This window comes from Tachyglossus aculeatus, chromosome 10 (genome assembly GCF_015852505.1).
Source record: "Tachyglossus aculeatus isolate mTacAcu1 chromosome 10, mTacAcu1.pri, whole genome shotgun sequence".
Lineage (NCBI taxonomy): Eukaryota > Metazoa > Chordata > Mammalia > Monotremata > Tachyglossidae > Tachyglossus > Tachyglossus aculeatus.
In genome coordinates, this window is record NC_052075.1 from 58,709,304 (window position 1) to 58,730,005 (window position 20,702).

The 20,702-nt window shown below is 49.2% G+C and overlaps 3 protein-coding genes across 3 annotated transcripts; all 3 read left to right on the forward strand.

Annotated features, from left to right (window-relative positions):
• LOC119932935 (olfactory receptor 6C74-like) lies at positions 1-939 on the forward strand. The gene has a single exon (XM_038752060.1). It carries the CDS (start codon positions 1-3, stop codon positions 937-939), a length of 939 nt encoding a protein of 312 aa, XP_038607988.1.
• A 7,202-nt stretch (positions 940-8,141) lies between these two features.
• LOC119933262 (olfactory receptor 6C74-like) lies at positions 8,142-9,080 on the forward strand. The gene has a single exon (XM_038752681.1). It carries the CDS (start codon positions 8,142-8,144, stop codon positions 9,078-9,080), a length of 939 nt encoding a protein of 312 aa, XP_038608609.1.
• A 7,622-nt stretch (positions 9,081-16,702) lies between these two features.
• Positions 16,703-20,501, forward strand: LOC119932936 (olfactory receptor 6C74-like). The gene is made up of 2 exons (XM_038752061.1): positions 16,703-17,658; positions 20,393-20,501. Exons 1-2 carry the CDS (start codon positions 16,724-16,726, stop codon positions 20,499-20,501), a joined length of 1,044 nt encoding a protein of 347 aa, XP_038607989.1. The 5' UTR covers positions 16,703-16,723.
• Positions 20,502-20,702: the final 201 nt, after the last annotated feature.

Sequence of the window (20,702 nt, forward strand, 5' to 3'; positions counted from 1 at the left end):
ATGAGGAACTACACACCGGTGACTGAGTTCATCCTCCTGGGCCTTACGGACAACCCGAATTTACAAACGGTAATTCTCCTCTACATGTCTGTCACCTACGTGATGAGCCTCACCGGCAACCTGTCCATCGTGACCCTCACCCTGCTGGACTCCCACCTCCGCACCCCCATGTACTTCTTCCTTCGCTGCTTCTCCTCCCTGGAGATCTGTTTCACGTCCACCTGCATTCCCAGATTCCTAGCCGCCATCGTCACCGGGAACAGGACCATTTCCTACAACTGTTGTGTAACTCAGCTATTTTTCTTTTTTCTGCTGGGGGCGACCGAGTTCTTCCTCCTGGTCGCCATGTCCTACGACCGCTACGTCGCCATCTGCCGGCCGCTGCACTACACGACCATCATGAGCCAGAGAGTCTGCAATCTGCTGGTGCTCTTTTCCTTGCTGACCGGTTTCCTGGTCATCTTTCCTCCTATCATCCTTGGCCTCCAACTAGACTTCTGTGACTCTGTGGCCATTGACCACTTCTTCTGTGACGTCTCCCCTATGCTCCTGCTCTCCTGCTCGGACACCTGGTTCCTGGAACTCATGGCTCTCATCTTGGCCGTGGGGACAGTTCTAATCACCTTGGCGTTAGTGGTCATGTCCTACACAGCCATCGCCCGTGCCATCCTGAGACTACCCTCCTCTCAGCAAAGGAGAAAGGCCTTTTCCACCTGCTCCTCACACATGGTCGTGGTCTCCATCACATATGGCAGCTGTATCTTTATGTACATCAAACCATCCGCCAAGGACAGGTTGGACCTGACCAAGGGGGTATCCTTGCTCTACACCTCCGTGGCCCCCATGCTGAACCCTTTTATCTACTCCCTGCGGAATCAGCAAGTCAAGCAAGCCATCAGGGACCTGATGCATCGGGTTCGATTTGTCTTCAGGGGATGAGGGTTCTTCAGCGACCAAATCCAGCAGGAAAATCTGCAGAAGACGTGGAAGCTGAGACTGAGACTGACACAATCAATCAATCAATCAATCAATCAATCAATCGTATTTATTGAACGCTTACTGTGTGCAGAGCACTGTACTAAGCGCTTGGGAAGTACAAGTTGGCAACATATAGAGACAGTCCCTACCCAACAGTGGGCTCACAGTCTAGAAGAGACACAGAGACTCGGTGCCTGTACATTAGGCTAATGCACTATCTTCTCCACAAATAACAGGTTCTAACTGTTATCCATCCCTCTGTGCGCCCCTTCACCCGCCATTCTGGAAATTTCTACCCTGGTCAGGTCCCCCTGTTACCTCAGCCCTTTGCCCTCATAATTATAATGGTATTTGCCAAGTGCTTACTCTATGCCAAGCACTGTTCTAAGCGCTGGGGTAGATACAAGTTAATCAGGTTGGACACAGTCCCTGGCCTACATTGAGCTCACATTTTTTAGAGATGTGGTAACTGAGGCACAGAGTATTTAAGTGACTTGTCCAAGGTTACACAGCAGACATGTGGTTGAGTCTGGATTAGAATCCAGGTCCTGACACCCAGGCCCGCGATTTAATCTGAATTAATCGGATTTGGGCAGACATTTTAATCTGTCCTATTTGTTCTGCACCCTACCTCATCCCCGTTTTTATTCTGGCTTCCACCCTTTAGAAATCAATTCCATGTATCCATTTGATTGGAAACTACTGGGTGACAGGAACCATGTGAATTTCATCAGGTGTGCTCGCCCAAGCACTGAATAGAGTGCCTAGGACTCAGTAGGCAGTCAGTAGATTCCATTTGACTGATTGATGGATTGCTTAATAGTCAGTAAGACCTCACTAAACTCTATCTGTTTGATGAATTGCTTTGCACACAGCAGGTGCTCAACAAATGCCGTTTTATTGATAGATGGATTGCTTTGCACTTAATAGGCTTTCAAAAAATACCGTGAGAAGGACAGAAAGGTTTGGGAAGGGAAAGCTGCGCTCCTGTACAGATGGAAGGTAATGGAGGGCCCACGGGGGAAGGGAGGGAGGGAAGGAAAGAGGAACTGAAGGATGCTACCTCTCCCAAAGGGGTGTAGTGTAAAGAACATAAAATAAACCGTTAGCTCCTAATCAGGGACCTTTAATCCAAAACCTTCCCAGGAGGTCTCAACACATGGCCGCCTGTCTAGGTACTGAGTGCGGGCTGCTTACCAGGGTGGGGTTTTAACACATTCTTTCATTTCCATAAACCCGCTCCAAACTGACATCATCAGTTCCCTTTGGGCCTCCTGAGGATGGTCCTCCCATCGCCAACAGTCATTAGTTCCCCGTGAGGTCAGTTGGATTCCATGGCTTCTCACTGACGGTGGAGCAATTACTTGGTATCCCTCGGTCTCCTGTGGTACATGGTCACCATCTTAGAGAAGCAGCGTGGCTCAGTGAGAAGATCACGGACTTGGGAGTCAAAGGTCATGGGTTCTAATCCCGGCTCCGCCACTTGTCAGCTGTGTGACTTTGGGCAAGTCACAACTTCTCTAGGCCTCAGTTACCTCATCTGTAAAATGGGGATTAAAACTGTGAGCCCCACGTGGGACAACCTGACTACCTTTGTACTCCCCCAGCGCTTAGAACAGAGCTTGGCAAATAACGCTTGACAAATGCCATAGTTATTATTATTATCATTATTATCTTAGTCCTTTCTCCAATGATCAAACAATAGATCATTCAATCATATTTATTGAGCACTTAATGTGTGTAAATAACTGTACTAAACGCTTGGAGAGTTATTAAAACTTACAGTCTAGAAGGGAAGATAGGCGTTCACATAAATCGAGAAATTATGAATGTGTACATCAGTGCTATGGGGCTGTGGAAGGGACTAAAAGGGCGCAAACAAATGTGCAAAGATGAGACAGAAGGAAAAGGGAGAAGAGGAAATGAGGCTCAGTCAGGGAAGGCCTCTTGGAGGAGATGTGCCTTGAATAAGGCTTCGAAGGTGGTTGGAGGGCCGGAGCAGGGGCGGAAGTGATAGTCACTTGGCTATGAAGAGGGAGGGCGCTCCAAGCCAGAGGTAGGGCGTGGACAAAAGGTCGGCGGCAGGTGATTGCCACCCCGTGGCCCGATACACCATGTTAGAACCCAAAATGCCAAGGCGTTAGGGAAACCCAGGACGCTAGAGTCAATGCCAAGGTGCACCGGGGCAGAAGTTAGAGTTATTTTGCAGCGGCAGCTGTTCCAGGAGACGTTGCAGGCTGCGATCTGGGGCATGGGCTGGGGGACACGCCATGGGGCCTAGGTGTCAGTGTGTGTGTGTGTGTGTGTGTGTGTGTGTGTGTGTGTGTGTGTGTGTGTGTGTGTGTGTGTGTGTGAAGGGGGCTGTGGTTCTGGGCTCTGCTGGAGCCGGTCCGACAGTGGAGTCTGTACCTGGGACTTTGGGGAGGCGAATTAGGGGCGGGAGGGGAAGGAGCCGCGTGCGGGCACTGAGTCACCTGCAGAAGAGACGTAGAAGAGACGTGAGAGAGTGAGGGGAGGGGCAGTGAGAGATCCACAACGGTGGCAGCTCTGAGCCCTCTCTCCGCGCTGCGAGGTGCACACCCCAGAGTGCAGGGATGACAACAAGGTGTGGATCTCCGTCCCCACCAGGGGAAGCTCAACCCAGGACATGATGCGAAGTGAGGAAAAAAGAGCCCATGGCAGCCCGGAGTCTCCCCACGGAAAAGAGGATCGCACATGGGACTCCCTTGTGGACGCACCCCGCGGCTGACTTGTCTGCCACGGAGCCAGAGCCAAAGAAAGGAGAGAAAACAAAGGGAAGAAGGAGACGCCTTCTACCAATCAGTCAATCAAGGGCATTTACTGAAAGCCTGATGTGTGCAGAACAGTGTACTGAGTGCTTTGGAGAACCCAATAGGTCGAGGAGTTACGATCTATCAGTCATCTTTATCACTGTCTATTTCGCTGCCTCTCTCTTCATGGTTATGTAGACAGACTCAGGTGGTCTCTTGGGAGGCGAGGACCTGGTGGGATGAAGGGACTGTCAGTTGTAGGAAGGGGTAAGACGACGGGTGAGAACGCTGATAGGGGCTCCTGGAAAGGCGAATAACTTTCTCCCACCTTCTGAGGGAAGACAGTGCTAGTGATAAGTTCCACTGGGACAAGAGGAGTCTGGACCCTGGGGACCAAAGCAGGAAGTCCCCCGTTAGATGGTAAACTCTTTGAAGGCACGGATCTTGTCTCTTTTATATGATACTTGCCTACTGTGTGCCAAGCACTGTACTAAGCATTGGAGCTGATACAAGTTAATCAGGATGGACCCATAGAGAACTCAATCTAAGTAGGAGAGTGCAGGATTCAATCTCCATTTTTCTATGGTATTTGTAAAGCACTTATTATGTGTCAGACTATTCTAAGTGCTGGGGTAGATATAACACAATCAAGTTGAATAAAGTGCCTGCCCCGCTTGGGGCTCTAAGTAGAAGAGAGTATAAGAGAACTGAGGAACAGAGAAATTAAGTGACCTGCCCATGGTCACGCAATAGGCAAGAGACAAAGCCAAGATTTGTACCCAGGTTTTATGATTCCCAGGTCCGTGCTCTTTCCAATAGGCCAAGTTGTTTCCCAGCTATTGTTTCAATTGTCCTCACCCAAGCTCTAAGCATAGTACTGCCAAAACAAAGTGAAGGAAACACCGCCTACCAATATGCTGAATGCTTCTGACAGCCCAATATATCTAGGAGGTATGATCTACCGGTCATATTTATCATTCTCTATCTCCCTGACTCTTCTCCTCGTGCTTATAATAGTAATGATAATGGTATTTGTTAAGCGCTTACTATTTGCCAAGCACTGTTTTAAGCACTGGGGTACAAACAAGGTAGTCAGGTTGTCCCACGTGGGGCTCACAGTCTTAATCCTCATTTTGTGGATGAGGTAACTGAGGCACAGAGAAGTTAAGTGACTTGCCCCAAATCACAAAGCTGATAAGTGGAAGAGCCGGGATTAGAACCCACGACCGGACTCTCAAGCCCGGCCTCTTTCCACTAGGCAACGCTGCTTCTCTAATGTAGACAGATTCGGGTGATCAAGTCGGTGACGAGGACTTGGTGGAATGAAGAGACTGGCAGTGGGAGGAAGGGATAGGACAAAAGGTGAAGGCAATGATAGGCGCTCCTGGAAAGGTGAATAACTTTCTCCCACCTTCTGAGGGAGGTGTTCCACTGGGACAGGAGGAGAGGCAGGCGGGACCTTGGGAACCAAAGCAGGAAATCTCCCGTTAGATGGTAAGCTCTCCGAAGGCAAGGATAATGTCTATTTTTTCTGGTACTCCCCTATCATGTGCCAAGCACCGTACTATGCTTTGGGCCAGAAACAAAATAATCAGGATGACACAGTCTCTGTCCCACATGGAGAACACAATCTAAGTAGTAGGGTGTAAGATACAATCCCCATTTTTGTGGTATTTCGTAAGCACTTCTATGTCTCAAAGCTGTTCTAAGTCCTGGGGTGGATACAAGATCATCAGGTTGGACACAGTCCCTTCCCTGCCTAGGGCTCACAGTCTAAGTAGGAGGTAGTGCGGGAGAACTGGGAGTATTTATTTTACTTGTACATATTTATTCTACTTATTTTATTTTGTTAATATGTTTTGTTTTGTTCTCTGTCTCCCCCTTCTAGACTGTGAGCCCACTGTTGGGTAGGGGCCGTCTCTATACGTTGCCAACTTGTACTTCCCAAGCGCTTAGTACAGTGCTGTGCACACAGTAAGTGCTCAATAAATACAATTGAATGAATGAACTGGGGCACAGAGAAGTTAAGTGACTTGCCCATGATCACGCAACAGGCAAGTGGCAGAGCCAAGATTAGTACATAGGTTCTCTGACTCCCGGCCCATGAACTTTTCCACTAGGCCACTGCTCCTTCCCAGCTATTTATTCCACTGTCTTTCTCAAGCTCTAAGCACAGTGCTGGCACCCCTGTAGGCACTCAGGAAATACGATTGATGGATTAATTGAAAGTAGGTTCCATCGCCAAAGGAGCCCAATACTTCAACCACCTCTAGGCCAAGACACGCTTTGTACAAGGAAGATCTCCCATTGCTCCATCTCCCTTGTTCTCCTCTTGGTCACCTGGACTGGGGATTAATGGTTGGATTGGCTGCGTCTGTGTCTCATCCCCCGGCACTTGGGACATGCCCGCAATCAGGGCTTTAAACGTTCACAGCTATAACCACCAAAGCATCCTCCATTCATTAGGGTCTCCCGACTCAACCCTAGAGAGACATTTATTGTTCTCACAATTGGTCCCCGTGTGCCCATTGGGAACCAAAGAGAATAAAACTCCCACTTTTTGTCCTGTGGTAAGTAGAGAAGCCCATCTGCTGCCCAAAGGGTTGAGGTTGTCTTCCCTAATATGAGGAGATAAAACTCCTGTTGCCTTCCTCCACTTTCCTTTCCCAGAGCATGCGGAAAATTTGGCCTTGCGGGGAATGGGTGGGGTCGCATTTCCAATGGTGATAAGAAGCCGAGGAAGTGAACAGGGTCTAGGAAGTTGAGTTAAGACTAGAGCCGGGGAATAAGAGGGAAATTCCAGAAATTCCACGCAGGCGTGGCATTATCTCCGTGCTTTTGCCCCGGGCCTGAGCTACGACGGACATTTGGTAAGACTCCCGGAATCAGAGCAGAGTCCTGGGGAAGGGGAGGTCCTCTCAGGGTTACCTTGGTCCATTCCCTTCCCGTTGTGGATTTCAGAGACTCAATCCGTGATGGCTGCGTCCACCTTCCCTCCAGCCCTGGACTCCAGGAGCCTCTGACCCTGTTCTGGAGACTCCGCTCATAACTGGTGATTAATAGACAATCAGTCAATCACAGGTATTTATTGAGGGATTACTGTGCACAGAGCACTTTATGAAACACTTGGGAGAGAACAACAGAGTTAGTAGATATGTGACCTGACCACAAGAATCGTGCAATATAGAAGGAGTGAGAGACATAAATATAAATCCATAAATAAATTGTGGGTATGGCCATACTTGTTGTGCTGCAGAAGGTGGGGTGAATAGCAAGTGTTTAAAAGGCAAATATGCAAGTGTATAAGCGACGCAGAAGGGAGAGCAAGTAGGGGAAAAGAGGGCTTCATCCAGAAAGACCTCTGGGAAAGACAAAACACACACACACGCACACACAGACACACACACACATCCCAGAACTCTATCCCCATTCTGTCTTTTGTCATCCTTACTGCCCCAAACCGAGTCCCTAATAATAATAATAATTGTTGTACTTGTAATATGCTTACTGTGTGCCAGTCACTGTATTAAGCACTGGGTAGATTCAAGGCAATCGAGTTGGACACAGTTGCGGTCCCATATAGGGCTCACAATCTTAATCCCCATTTTACAGATGAGGTAACTGAAGTCCTGAGAAGTTAAGCGACTTGCCTAAGGCCACACAGCAGACAAATGGCCGAGCTGGGATTAGAATCCAGGTCTTTCTGACCTGTCATGCTAGTGCTCTGTCTCCTTTGATCCAAGGAGGCTCCCAGATGGCTGATAAATCTTTGAGCACCGCACCTCCACCCTTTATCCAAATCTCCTAATCTTCAGAGATAGTTTCGCCTAATGGAAAAAGCGTGGCCTGAGGTCAGAGGACACGATTTCTAAACCCTGTTCCAACACCTACTTGCTGTGTGACCTTGGGCCAGTCGCTTACATTGTCTGTGCATCAGTTCCCTTATCTTCAGATGGGGATTGAATTCTTGGTCTACCTCCTATTTAAATTGTGAGTGCCAAGTGAGACCTAATTATCTGTTTTCCACCCGAACATTTAGTCGAGTGCTTGGCACATACTAAGGGCTTGACCATAACACATTTATTATTCACCCAAGGCTCTCAGCAAATCTAATCTGTACTCGAAGCATCACGAAGGTTCTCGGTGATGAAGCCTAAAGATCGCGGCTGGCGTTCGTTGTCCCACGGGGAGGTGTCAGCCATCAGCCCATGAGGTCATCTAAAGGACTGCCATAGGCTCGTGCATCCGGCCCGGAGTGGAGGACCCTGGGCACATCCAGAGCTGTCCCTGCCCAGCTAGTATGGAGGGAAAGGAGACACTGCACTCCATCCCTCTCCAGTAGGCCAAACTGACGATCCTCTGGCGCTACTCAAAAGCAGTAACAAGTCAGCCATGAGGAACCACACGCAAGTGACTGAGTTCGTCCTCCTGGGACTCACGGACGACCCGGATTTACAGGCTGTGATTCTCCTCTATATGTTTGTCTGCTACGTACTAAGCATCACCGGCAACCTGGCCATTGTCATCTTCACCATGCTGGACTCCCGCCTCCACACCCCCATGTACTTCTTCCTGTGCTGCTTCTCCTTCCTGGAGATCGGCTTCACCTCCGCCTGCATTCCCAGATTCCTGGCCACTATCGCCACCGGAGACAGAACCATTTCCTTTTCCAACTGCTTCACTCAGCTGTTCTTCTTCATCTTCCTGGGGGCGACCGAATTCTTCCTCCTGGCCGCCATGTCCTATGACCGCTATGTTGCCATCTGCCGGCCCCTGCACTACAGGACCGTCATGAGCCAGAAAGTCTGCACCCTGCTGGTCCTCTGCTCCTGTCTGGCCGGGTTCCTGGTCATCTTTCCTTTGATTATCCTTGGCCTCCAACTGGACTTCTGTGGCTCAGTAGACATTGACCACTTCTTCTGTGACTTCTCCCCTCTGCTCCTGCTCTCCTGCTCGGACACTGGGTTCCTGGAGCTGATGGCTTTCATCTTGGCCTTGGGGACACTACTGGTCACCTTGGTGTTAGTGGCCGTGTCCTACACAGCCATCGCTCGCACCATCCTGAGACTGCCCTCTGCTCAGCAGAAGAGAAAAGCTTTTTCCACCTGCTCTTCCCACATGGTCGTGGTCTCCATCACATATGGCAGCTGCATCTTTATGTACATCAAACCGTCCGCTAAGGACAGGGTAGACCTGACCAAGGGAGTGGCCGTGCTGAACACTTCCGTGGCCCCCATGTTGAACCCTTTCATCTACACCCTGAGGAACAAGCAGGTCAAGCAGGCCATCAGGGACCTGGTGCACCGCGTTCGATTTTCCTCCAGGAGGTGAGGGCTCCTTGGTGATGAAATCCAGCAGGAAAATGTACAGGAGATACTAAGGCTCGACCACAGAGACTTGGTGCCTACACATTACCCTAATCATCATCATCATCAACCGTATTTATTGAGCGCTTACCGTGTGCAGAGCACTGTACTAAGCTCTTGGGAAGTACAAGTTGGCAACATATAGAGACAGTCCCTACCCAACAGTGGGCTCACAGTCTAAAAGGAGGAGACAGAGAACAAAACCAAACATACTAACAAAATAAAATAAATAGCATAGATATGTACAAGTAAAATAAATAAATTAATAGAGTAATAAATATGTACAAACATATATACATATATACAGATGCTGTGGGGAAGGGAAGGAGGTAAGATGGGGGGATGGAGAGGGGGACGAGGGGGTGAGGAAGGAAGGGGCTCAGTCTGGGAAGGCCTCCTGGAGGAGGTGAGCTCTCAGTAGGGCCGTGAAGGGAGGAAGAGAACTAGCTTGGCGAATGGGCAGAGGGAGGGCAATCCAGGCCCGGGGGATGATGTGGGCCGGAGGTCGATGGCGGGACAGGCGAGAACGAGGTACGGTGAGGAGATTAGCAGCAGAGGAGTGAAGGGTGCGGGGTGGGCTGTAGAAGGAGAGAAGGGAGGTGAGGTAGGAAGGGGCGAGGTGATGGAGAGCCTTGAAGCCGAGGGTGAGGAGTTTCTGCCGGATGCGCAGGTTGATTGGTAGCCACTGGGGATTTTTGAGGAGGGGAGTAACATGCCCAGAGTGTTTCTGGACAAAGACAATCCGGGCAGCAGCATGAAGTATGGATTGAAGTGGGGAGAGACACAAGGATGGGAGATCAGAGAGAAGGCTGATGCAGTAGTCCAGACGGAATAGGATGAGAGCTTGAAAGAGCAGGGTAGCAGTATGGATGGAGAGGAAAGGGAGGATCTTGGCAATGTTGGGGAGCTGAGACCGGCAGGTTTTGGTGACGGCTTGGATGTGAGGGGTGAATGAGAGAGCCGAGTCGAGGATGACACCAAGGTTCCGGGCTTGTGAGACGGGAAGGATGGTAGTGCCGTCAACAGAGATGGGAAAGTCAGGGAGAGGGCAGGGTTTGGGTTGGGAGACAAGGATCAGCATTGGTTCTCCATGCCTCTTTGTGCCCCCGCACCCGCCCTTCTGGAAATCCCTCCCCGGCCATGTCCCCTTGCTACTTCAGCCCTTTGTCCTCATCCACTCAGTGGGGAGTTAAGTCTTTTCATTATGCACGAGAGAGACATTCCGAGGTTTGTTCAGTGGGTCCATGCCGAAACCAATAGAAACCCCCAGGTTCCCGGTGTTTTTTGAAAATCTCGTTCCATACCCACCAAAGTGAGGCCCTACGGCTGGAGGAGTCACGTTATTGGTCATTACGGGGAGGGGAAGCCTAAGGTTCACCAGTTTTTACTCCCATCCTTTCACTCCCCTCTCTTAGTTCCAACCTCCCAATCCCCAACTCACCCCCAACCTCTCACTCCCCCTCTCACATCAATCCTCAGCATATTTGCATATGTGTCTGTTATACTGTAATTTCACTGATTTAATCCGATTTGGGCAGACAGTCCCGTCTGTCCTACTTGTTCGGCTCCCTAGCTGATCCCTTTTTGACTCTGGCTCCCACTCTTTGGAAATCATCTCTATCAACTCCTTCATTCGAATAGAAATTATTGGATAGCAGGAACCATGTGACTTTCATCAGTTGTGCTCTTTCAAGCTCTTAGTATAGTGCCTAGGACTCAGTAGACAGTCATTAGATGCCATTTGATTGATTGATGGATTGCTTAACACTCAACACCCAGTAAGCCCTCAATAAATACTTCCGGATTTCTTTGCACTCGGCACTCCACATCCACAACCCAGACTGCAGGGGCGACAACGCCGGTCGGATCTCCCTCACGACATGGCGGGGCTCAACCCAGGCCATGGCTTGTAGAGGGGAAAAACGGCCACGGCAACCCGGAGATGCCCCACAGTAACAGAGGCTCCGAGCGCGGAAATCCATTTGTGGAAGCAATCTGGGGCTGACCTCTTTGCCACGGAGCTAGAGCCTGGGGAAGGCGACAAATCGAAGGGAAGAAGGAGCTGCCGCCTACCAGTCTGTCAATCAATGGTATTTACTGAACGCCTACTGTGTGCAAAACAGCGTACCGAGTGCTTTGGAGAGCCCAAGAGATCTGGGAGAAATGACCTATCAGTCATCTTTATCATTATCTCCCTTCTCTCTCTCCTCATGGTTAAGTAGACAGATTCGGGTGACCTCGTAGGTGGAATGAAAAGACTATCAGTGGGAGGAAGGAACAGGACGACGGGTAAATGCTTTGACTGGAAAGGGGAATAACTTTCTCCCACCTTCTCAGGGAGGACTGTGCTAGTGATGAGTTCCACTGAAACAAGAGGAGAGGCAGGACTCTGAGGGCAAAAGCAGGAAATCACCCTATAGATGCTAAAGCTCAGTGAAGGCAGGGATCATGTCTATGTTTTATGGTACTTTTCTACTATGTGCCAAGCACTGTACTAACCTGTGGGGCAGATACAAGATAATCAGGATGGGCATAGTCCTTGTCCCACCTGGAGAACACAATCTAAGTAAGAGGGAGTAGGATTCAATTCACATTTTTTATGGTATTTGTTAAGCACTTACTATGTGTCAAACACTGTTCTAAACTCTGTGGTAGATACAAATTAATAATAATAATAATAATAATAATGACATTTATTGAGCGCTTACTATGTGTAAAGCATTGTTCTAAGCGCTGGGGAGGTTACAAGATGATCAGGTTGTCCCACGGGGGGGCTCACAGTCTTACTCCCCATTTTACAGACGAGGTAACTGAGGCACAGAGAAGTTAAGTGACTTGCCCAAAGTCACAGAGATGACAATTGGCAGAGCCGGGATTTGAACCCATGACCTCTGACTCCAAAACCGGTGCTCTTTCAACTGAGCCACGCTGGACACAATCCTTGTCCTGCATTGAGCTCATTCATTTATTCATTCATTCAATCATATTTATTGAGCGCTTACTGTGTGTACAGCACCGTACTAAGCTCTTGGAAAGTACAATTCGACAACAAATAGAGACAATCCCTACCCAACAACGGGCTCACAGTCTAGAAGGGGAGAGACAGAGAACGAAACAAAAAAAGTTTTTGTTTTGTTTGCTCAGTCTAAGCAGGAGGGAGTACAGGAGACCTGAGGCACAGGTCATGCAACAGGCAAGTGGCAGAGCCAAGGTTAGTACCCAGGTTCTCTGACTCCCGGGCCCGGGATCTTTTCCTCTAGGCCATGCTGCATCCCAGCTATTCTTTCCATTGTCGTCTCCCCAGCTCTCAATACAGTGCTGGGCCCCGAGTGGGAGTTCAGGAAATATGATTGGTGGATTAATCGAGAGTAGGTTCCATTCGCAAATAGCTCTATACATCAACCACCTCTGGGCCCAGCCACCATTTGTAGAAGGAAGATTCCCATTGCTCCATCTTAATTACTCTTCTCTGGGTCTGCCCTCCTTTACTTCTCTGTTCCTCAGTTACCTCATCTGTAAAATGGGGATTAAGACTGTGAGCCCCACGTGGGACAACCTGATCACCTTGTAACCTCCCCAGCGCTTAGAACAGTGCTTTGCACATAGTAAGCGCTTAATAAATGCCATCATTATTATTATTATTATTCTCCCTCTCTCTTCTGTGTCACCTTGATTTATTCCCTTTATTTATCCCCCCTCCCAGCCCCACAGCATTTATGTACATATCTATAATTTTATTTATTTATATTGATGTCTGTCTCCCTCTCTAGACTTGTAAGATCGTTGTGGGCAGGGAATGTGTCTGTTATATTGCTACACTGGTCTCTTCCAAGCGCTTAATACAGTGTTCTGCACACAGTAAGCACTCAATAAAACGATTGACTGACTGATGGACTGGGTCACACGGACTGGGAATTAATGGCTTGGGATGGCTGCAACTTGCCCCCAACCTTCACCCACAGACCCTCTGAATGGGACCCCAATCCGGGTATTAAATGTTCACTGCCAGAGCCACCAAAGCATCTACCATTCATAAGTGTCTCCCGACTAACCCCTGGGGAGACTTTCATTGTTCTCACAATTGGTCCCCTTGTGCCCATCAGGAACCAAAGAGAATAAAACCCTCACTCTTGCTCCTGTATTAGGTAGGGCAGCACATCTTCTGCTCAAAGGTTCCACACTGACTCCCAGGCTATGAGCAGAAAAAAAATCCTGATGCCTTCCTTCCCACCCACTTTGGCCTCGAGTTAATTTGATGGGGTTGCGTGCCCAGTGGTGATGGGAGAGCAAAAACGAGCATCGTTTGGAGAGGTCAGTGAAAACCGGAACAGGGGAATAGGTGGGAAATTCCGCACAAGCATGACATTATCTCAGTGTTGCTTCCCTGCCAACTGTAAGATGGGCATTTGGGATGACCCCCGTAATCAGGGCAGAGTGCTAGGGAAGCGAGGACCTCTCAGGGTCACTTTGGTTCGTTCCCTTTCTATTGTGGATTTCAGAGCCTCAATCCATGGACGACTGCATCCACTTTCCCTCCAGTCCTGGGCTCCCAGAGTCTGTGATTCGGTCATGGAGCTCCCGTTCAGAACTGGTAATTATCAGTCAATAAATCAATCAGTCAATAGTATTTATTGAGAGCTTACTGTGCACAGAGCACTTCTTGAAGTGCTTGGGAGAGTACAACAATCAATCAATCAATCGTATTTATTGAGCGCTTACTATGTGCAGAGCACTGTACTAAGCGCTTGGGAAGTACAAATTGGCAACACATAGAGACAGTCCCTACCCAACAGTGGGCTCACAGTCTAAAAGGGGGAGACAGAGAACAAAACCAAACATACCAACAAAATAAAATAAATAGGATAGAAATGTACAAGTAAAATAAATAAATAAATAAATAAATAGAGTAATAAATATGTACAACCATATATACATATATACAGGTGCTGTGGGGAAGGAAAGGAGGTAAGATGGGGGGATGGAGAGGGGGACGAGGGGGAGAGGAAGGAAGGGGCTCAGTCTGGGAAGGCCTCCTGGAGGAGGTGAGCTCTCAGCAGGGCCTTGAAGGGAGGAAGAGAGCTAGCTTGGCGGATGGGCAGAGGGAGGGCATTCCAGGCCCGGGGGATGACGTGGGCCGCGGGTCGATGGCGGGACAGGCGAGAGCGAGGTACGGTGAGGAGATTAGCGGTGGAGGAGCGGAGGGTGCGGGCTGGGCAGTAGAAGGAGAGAAGGGAGGTGAGGTAGGAGGGGGCGAGGTGATGGACAGCCTTGAAGCCCAGGGTGAGGAGTTTCTGCCTGATGCGCAGATTGATTGGTAGCCATTGGAGGTTTTTGAGGAGGGGAGTAATATGCCCAGAGCGGTTCTGGACAAAGATAATCCGGGCAGCAGCATGAAGTATGGATTGAAGTGGAGAGAGACACGAGGATGGGAGATCAGAGAGAAGGCTGGTGCAGTAGTCCAGACGGGATAGGATGAGAGCTTGAATGAGCAGGGTAGCGGTTTGGATGGAGAGGAAAGGGCAGATTTTGGCAATGTTGCAGAGCTGAGACCGGCAGGTTTTGGTGACGGCTTGGATGTGAGGGGTGAATGAGAGAGCGGAGTCGAGGATGACACCAAGGTTGCGGGCTTGTGAGACGGGAAGGATGGTAGTGCCGTCAACAGAGATGGGAAAGTCAGGGAGAGAACAAGGTTTGGGAGGGAAGACAATACACAGAGTTGGTAGACCTGTTCCCTGATCACAGTAACCTTCCAGTATAGAGAGAGTGAGAGACATAAATATAAATCCTTAAGCAAATTACGGATATATATGTAAGTATCGAAGGTGGGGTGAATAGCAAGTGCTCTAGAGATAAACATCCAAGTGTATAAGCGGTGCAGAAGGGAGGGGGAGTAGAGTAGCAGCATAGCCTAGTGGCAAGAACATGGGTTTGGGAATCATAGGTTGTGGATTCTAATCCCGACACCTCCACTGGTCTGCTGTGTGACTTTGAGCAGTCCACTTAACTTCTCTGGGCCTCAGTTACCTCATCTGTAAAAATGGGAATTAAGACTGTGAGCCCCACCTGGGACAACCTGATTACCTTGAATCTACCCCAGCGCTTAGTACAGTGCTTGGCACAAAGTAAGTGCTTAACAAATACCATAATTATTATAGAGAAGCACCGTGGCTCAGTGGAAAGGGAACGGGCTTTGGAGTCAGCCGTCATGGGTTCAAATCCCGACTCCGCCACTTGTCAGCTGTGTGACTTTGGGCAACTCACTGAACTTCTCTATGCCTCAATTACTTCATCTGTAAAATGGAGATTAAGACTATGAGCCCCACGTGGGACAACCTGATGACCTTGTAACCTCCCCAGCGCTTAGAACAGTGCTTTGCACATAGTAAGAGCTTAATAAATGCCATTATTATTATTATTATTAAAGGAAAAGAGGGCTTCATCCAGGAAGACCTCTGGGAAAGACAAATACACACACACACACACACCACACACACACACACACACACACACACACACACATACGAACTCAATCCCACTCTGCTCTTTGTCATCCTTACTATTCCAAGCAGGGTCCCTTTGATCCAGAGAGGTTCCCTGATGGCTGGCTAGTATCTTAGTACCTCACCTGCACCATGTGTCCAGATCCTCTAATCTTCAGAAGCAGTGTTGCCTAGTGGAAAAGATACATCATGGAAGTCAGAGGACCTGGGTTCTCATCCATGCTCCGCCACTTACCTGCTAGGTGACCTTTGACCAGTCGCTTAATTTCTCCATGTTTCAGTTCCCTCATCTGCAATATGGGGATTCAATTATTGGTCTCACTCCTACTTACATTGTGAACATAGAGTGAGATCTAATTACCTTGTTTATTATTCACCCAGGGCAAACATCCCAGACTTGCCTCGTGCGTGTCTTCTCCCTTTTCTGGCAACATCTCCGGGCAATGACTGGGCCATGAGCTCCTTAACACTTAGTGGATCTTATGCTCATGATCCCAAATACTCTTCCTCCCTGAAGGTTCCTGACAATCTCAGTTATCCAGATATTGACAGCTGATGGGTTGGGGGCATGTATTCAGGTGAATCCTTGACATTCATGGGCTTGGGCAAAGATCAATTTTTCCCCCCATCCCATGTACACAAGGCATTCAAGGGCCCATGCTCCAGGAGGCAATCTGCACACATTCTCAACAATCAGTTACATATGCTATTTGAATTCTCATTTTGACCATGCTATTTCATTTGCCACCCCATAAGAATGGAAGCTCCTTGTGGGGAGGGAATAGTTGTGATATACTTTCCCGAGCTATTAGAGCAGGACCCGCCCAAATGAGTGCTCAGTGAAGGTAATCTCTACTTCAACCATCATGCAGGTTTTCTGGGATGAAGCCTAAGGGTCACAGCTGGGACAACCACGCTTGCACTGGTTGTCTCCCATGAAGTCATCTCAAGGATTGGGTTGTGACCCTCCCATGCCCGACTTCTTTCACAGCAGAAGCTGTTCATGCCCAGCTCGTCTAGTGGGGGAGGAGTCACGGTCCTCTGTTCCCCTCCGGTTAGCTGGATTGACAGTTCTCTGGTGTTATCCAACAGGAGTCACAGCTCGGCCATGAGGAATCACACGCAAGTGACTGAGTTCATCCTTCTAGGGCTCACGGACGACCCGGACTTGCAAGCGGTGATTCTCCTCTACATGTCTGTCACCTACGTTCTGAGCATCACCGGCAACCTGACCATCGTCACCCTCACCCTGCTGGACTCCCACCTCCACACCCCTATGTACTTCTTCCTGCGCTGCTTCTCCTTCCTGGAGATCTGCTTCACCTCCGCCTGCATTCCCAGATTCCTGGCTACCATTGTCACCGGGGATAGGACGATTTCCTACAACTGCTGTGCAACTCAGCTATTTTTCGTCATCCTCTTGGGAGTGACTGAGTTCTTCCTCTTGGCCGTCATGTCCTACGACCGCTACATCGCCATCTGCCGGCCTCTGCACTACACGACCGCCATGAGCCAGAGTGTCTGCAAACGACTGGTCCTCTGCTCCTGGCTAACCGGGTTCCTGGTCATCTTTCCTCCTCTTGTCCTTGGCCTCCAATTGGACTTCTGTGGCCCGGTAGATATTGACCATTTCTTTTGTGACATCTCCCCTTTGCTCATGCTTTCCTGCTCGGACACCGAGTTCCTGGAGCTGATGGCTTTCGTCTTGGCAGTGGGGACACTCCTGTTCACCTTGGCTTTAGTGGCTATGTCCTACACGGCCATCGCCCGCGCCATTCTGAGACTGCCCTCCGCTCAGCAGAGGAAAAAGGCCTTTTCCACCTGCTCCTCCCACATGGTCGTGGTCTCCATCACGTACGTGAGCTGCATCTTTATGTACATCAAACCGTCTGCCAAGGATAGAGTGGACTTAAACAAGGGGGTGGCAGTTCTCTACACTTCTGTGGTCCCCATGATGAACCCCTTCATCTACACCCTACGTAACCAGCAGGTCAAGCAGGCCGTCAGGGACCTGGTGCATCGAGTTGAATTTTCCACCAAGGGGTGAGGATACTTCAGCGACGAAATCCCACAAGAAAATCTGCAGGAGCTGCAGAGGGTCGACCACAGAGACTCGGTACCTGTATATTAGCCTAATGCTTCATCTGTTGTCTAACAAACAGGATCTGACGGTTCTCCATCCCTCTCTGCGCCCCCGCACCCGCCCTCCTGGAAATCCCTTCCTTGGCCTGGTGTCCCTGCTGCCTCAGCCCTTTGTCCTCATCCATTCAGGGGGGATTCAAGCCTTTTCACTCCACTTGAGAGATGTATCGAGATTTGTTCAGCCAGTCTGTGCCAAAGCCAATAGAAATCTCCAGTTTCAATGCATTTTTTGCAAATCTCCGCCTGTATCAGAGGTAAGCGAGGCCTTTTAGCAAGAGGCCCTTTAATCCTGATTGGCTCCCTTTGCTCTTCCACCTGCCCTCCCACAGCACTTATGTATTCTGTTATTGTATTTACTTATATGGATGTCTGTTTACTTGTATTGATGAATGTCTCCCCCCACCCCAGACTGTGAGTTCGTTGAGGGTGGGGATTGTCTCTCTTTATTGCTGTATTATACTTCCCCCAAGCGCTTAGTACAGTGCTCTGTCTCAGTGCTCTCTCCCCACTTCAATCTATACTTCACGCTGCTGCCCGGGTCATCTTTGTGCAGAAACAGTCTGGGCATGTTACTCCCCTCTGACATGTTACTCCCCTCCTCAAAATTTTCCAGTGGCTACCAATCAACCTGTGCATCAGGCAAAAACTCCTTACTCTCGGCTTCAAGGCTCTCCATCACCTCGACCCCTCCTACCTCACTTCCATTCTTTCCTTCTACAGCCCAGCCCGTGCCTTCTGCTCCTCTGCTGCTAACCTCCTCACTGTGCCTCGTTCTCGCCTGTCCCTCCATCGACCCCCGGCCCACGTCCTCCCCCTGGCCTGGAATGCCCTCCTTCCGCACATCCACCAAGCTAGCTTTCTTCCTCCCTTCAAAGTCCTACTGAGTGCTCACCTCCTCCAGGAGGCCTTCCCAGACTGATCCCTCTCCTTCCTCTCCCTCTCCTCCCCCTCCCCATCCCCCCCGCCTTACCTCCTTCCCCTCCCCACAGCACCTGTATATATGCTTGTACATATTTATTACTCTATTTATTTTACTTGTACATATTTACTATTCTATTTATTTTATTTTGTTAATATGTGTTTTGTTGTCTGTCTCCCCCTTCTAGACTGAGAACCCGCTGTTGGGTAGGGACCGTCTCTATATGTTGCCAACTTGTACTTCCCAAGCGCTTAGTACAGTGCTTTGCACACAGTAAGCACTCAATAAATACGATTGAATGAATGAATGAATGAATGAATGAATGAATGAATGAATGAATGAGGAGCGACTTCATTTGTCATTACTGGGAGGGGAAGCTCACCACCTTTTACTCCCATTCTCTTACTCCCCTCTCTCACTCCCACCCTCTCTCTCTTCTCTCCCACTCCCACCCTCCCTCTTCCCAGATCACTCCTACCCTCTCGCATGTATCCTCGGCATATATGCATTGTCTCAGTTATACTGTATTGCACTGATTTCAACTAATTTGGGCATAAATTCCAATCGGTCCTATTTGTTCCTCACCCTAGCTAATCCTTGTTTTGACTCTGGCTCCCGCTCTTTGAAAATCATCTCCATCTATCTCCTCCGTTTGATTGGAAACTACTGGAAAGTAGTAGTTTAGTGCCTAAGACTCATTAGGCAGTCAATAGATTCCATTTGATTGATGGATGGATTTCTTAATATTCAGTCATTCAGTCATTCAATTGTATTTATTGAGCGCTTACTGTGTGCAGAGCACTGTACTAAGCGCTTGGGAAGTACAAGTTGGCAACATATAGAGACGGTCCCTACCCAACAGCGGGCTCACAGTCTAGAAGGGGGAGACAGACAACAAAACAAAACATATTAACAAAATAAAATAAATAGAATAGTAAATATGTACAAGGAAAATAGAGTAAAAAATATGTACAAACATCTATACAGGTGCTGTGGGGAGAGGAAGGAGGTAAGGCCGGGGGGATGGGGAGGAAGAGGAGGGGGAGAGGAAGGAGGGGGCCGCCCTCAGTACATGCTATCAGCACTCTGTAAGTGATCAACAAATGCCATTTCATTGATTGATGGATGGCTTTGCATTCAATAGGCTCTCAAAAGATACCGTGAGATTAATTGATGAATTGATTTGCACTCAGTAGGTGCTCAGTAAATACCAGAGATGGACTAAAGGAGTGATGGATTGACTGACTAATTGACCGATTAATTTATAGACCTGGAATCCCAGTTCATATGAGGTGGGGTGAGAGCTAGGGGAAGGGCAGACAGACATAAGACCAGAAGTCTTAGAAGGGGGCTGAGATTTAGGGGAAAGCAGCAGGGAGCATTGGGATCAGGGAAACAGCACCGGACGACAGGCTGAGGGAAGCTGGTTAGCACCTGGTCTGTCATTTTTGTTGTTGTTCCTGGAAGTGTTCCCAAGTGGAGAGGCTGCTCCCAGCCCTTTCTCTCCCTGCTCACCCGAGGCCTGGACAAGGGAGCACAGTCAGCAGTTCCGGGAGGTCCTACAAGGAGGCGCTAGATAGACTGAAGTATTGATTGATTGATTGATTAACTGCCGGGTCAGCCCATGACAGTGGGCTCCCGCAGGAAAGGACAGCTCAGAGTGGCCAAGGGCCTTCAGCTAGATCCAGAACCAAGTGTCAATTTGTGTCCCCATAGGGAACACCTATTGTCACATGAGCTGCAGCAGTGGGCAAAACATAAGAAACCTCTGGGGCGACTCTTCGACGGGGCTCTGGTCATTCTGAGCTCCCGAGAGGCTGAATAAATGGGCGTGTCATAATCTCCAGTCCACAACTACTGATTAGGCATTCTGGGAGGGAGTAGACATGGAGGCGTCCCCCTGGGAGAGTCCTGATGACAGGAAAGGGGTGTGTCTGGGTATCTCCTTCGGCTTCCCCTGTCTCAACCCTGATAGCACGGGGACCTGGGACACCCCGGAGAGAAGGATATGAGGAGCAGAGTGTCA

Coding starts and splice junctions, on each gene's coding strand:
- LOC119932935 (XM_038752060.1), top strand. CDS start 1: ATGAGGAACTACACACCGGTGACTGAGTTCATCCTCCTGGGCCTTACG.
- LOC119933262 (XM_038752681.1), top strand. CDS start 8,142: ATGAGGAACCACACGCAAGTGACTGAGTTCGTCCTCCTGGGACTCACG.
- LOC119932936 (XM_038752061.1), top strand. CDS start 16,724: ATGAGGAATCACACGCAAGTGACTGAGTTCATCCTTCTAGGGCTCACG. Junction 17,659..20,392: donor GTTGAATTTTCCACCAAGGG/GTGAGGATACTT, acceptor GTGTCCCCATAG/GGAACACCTATTGTCACATG.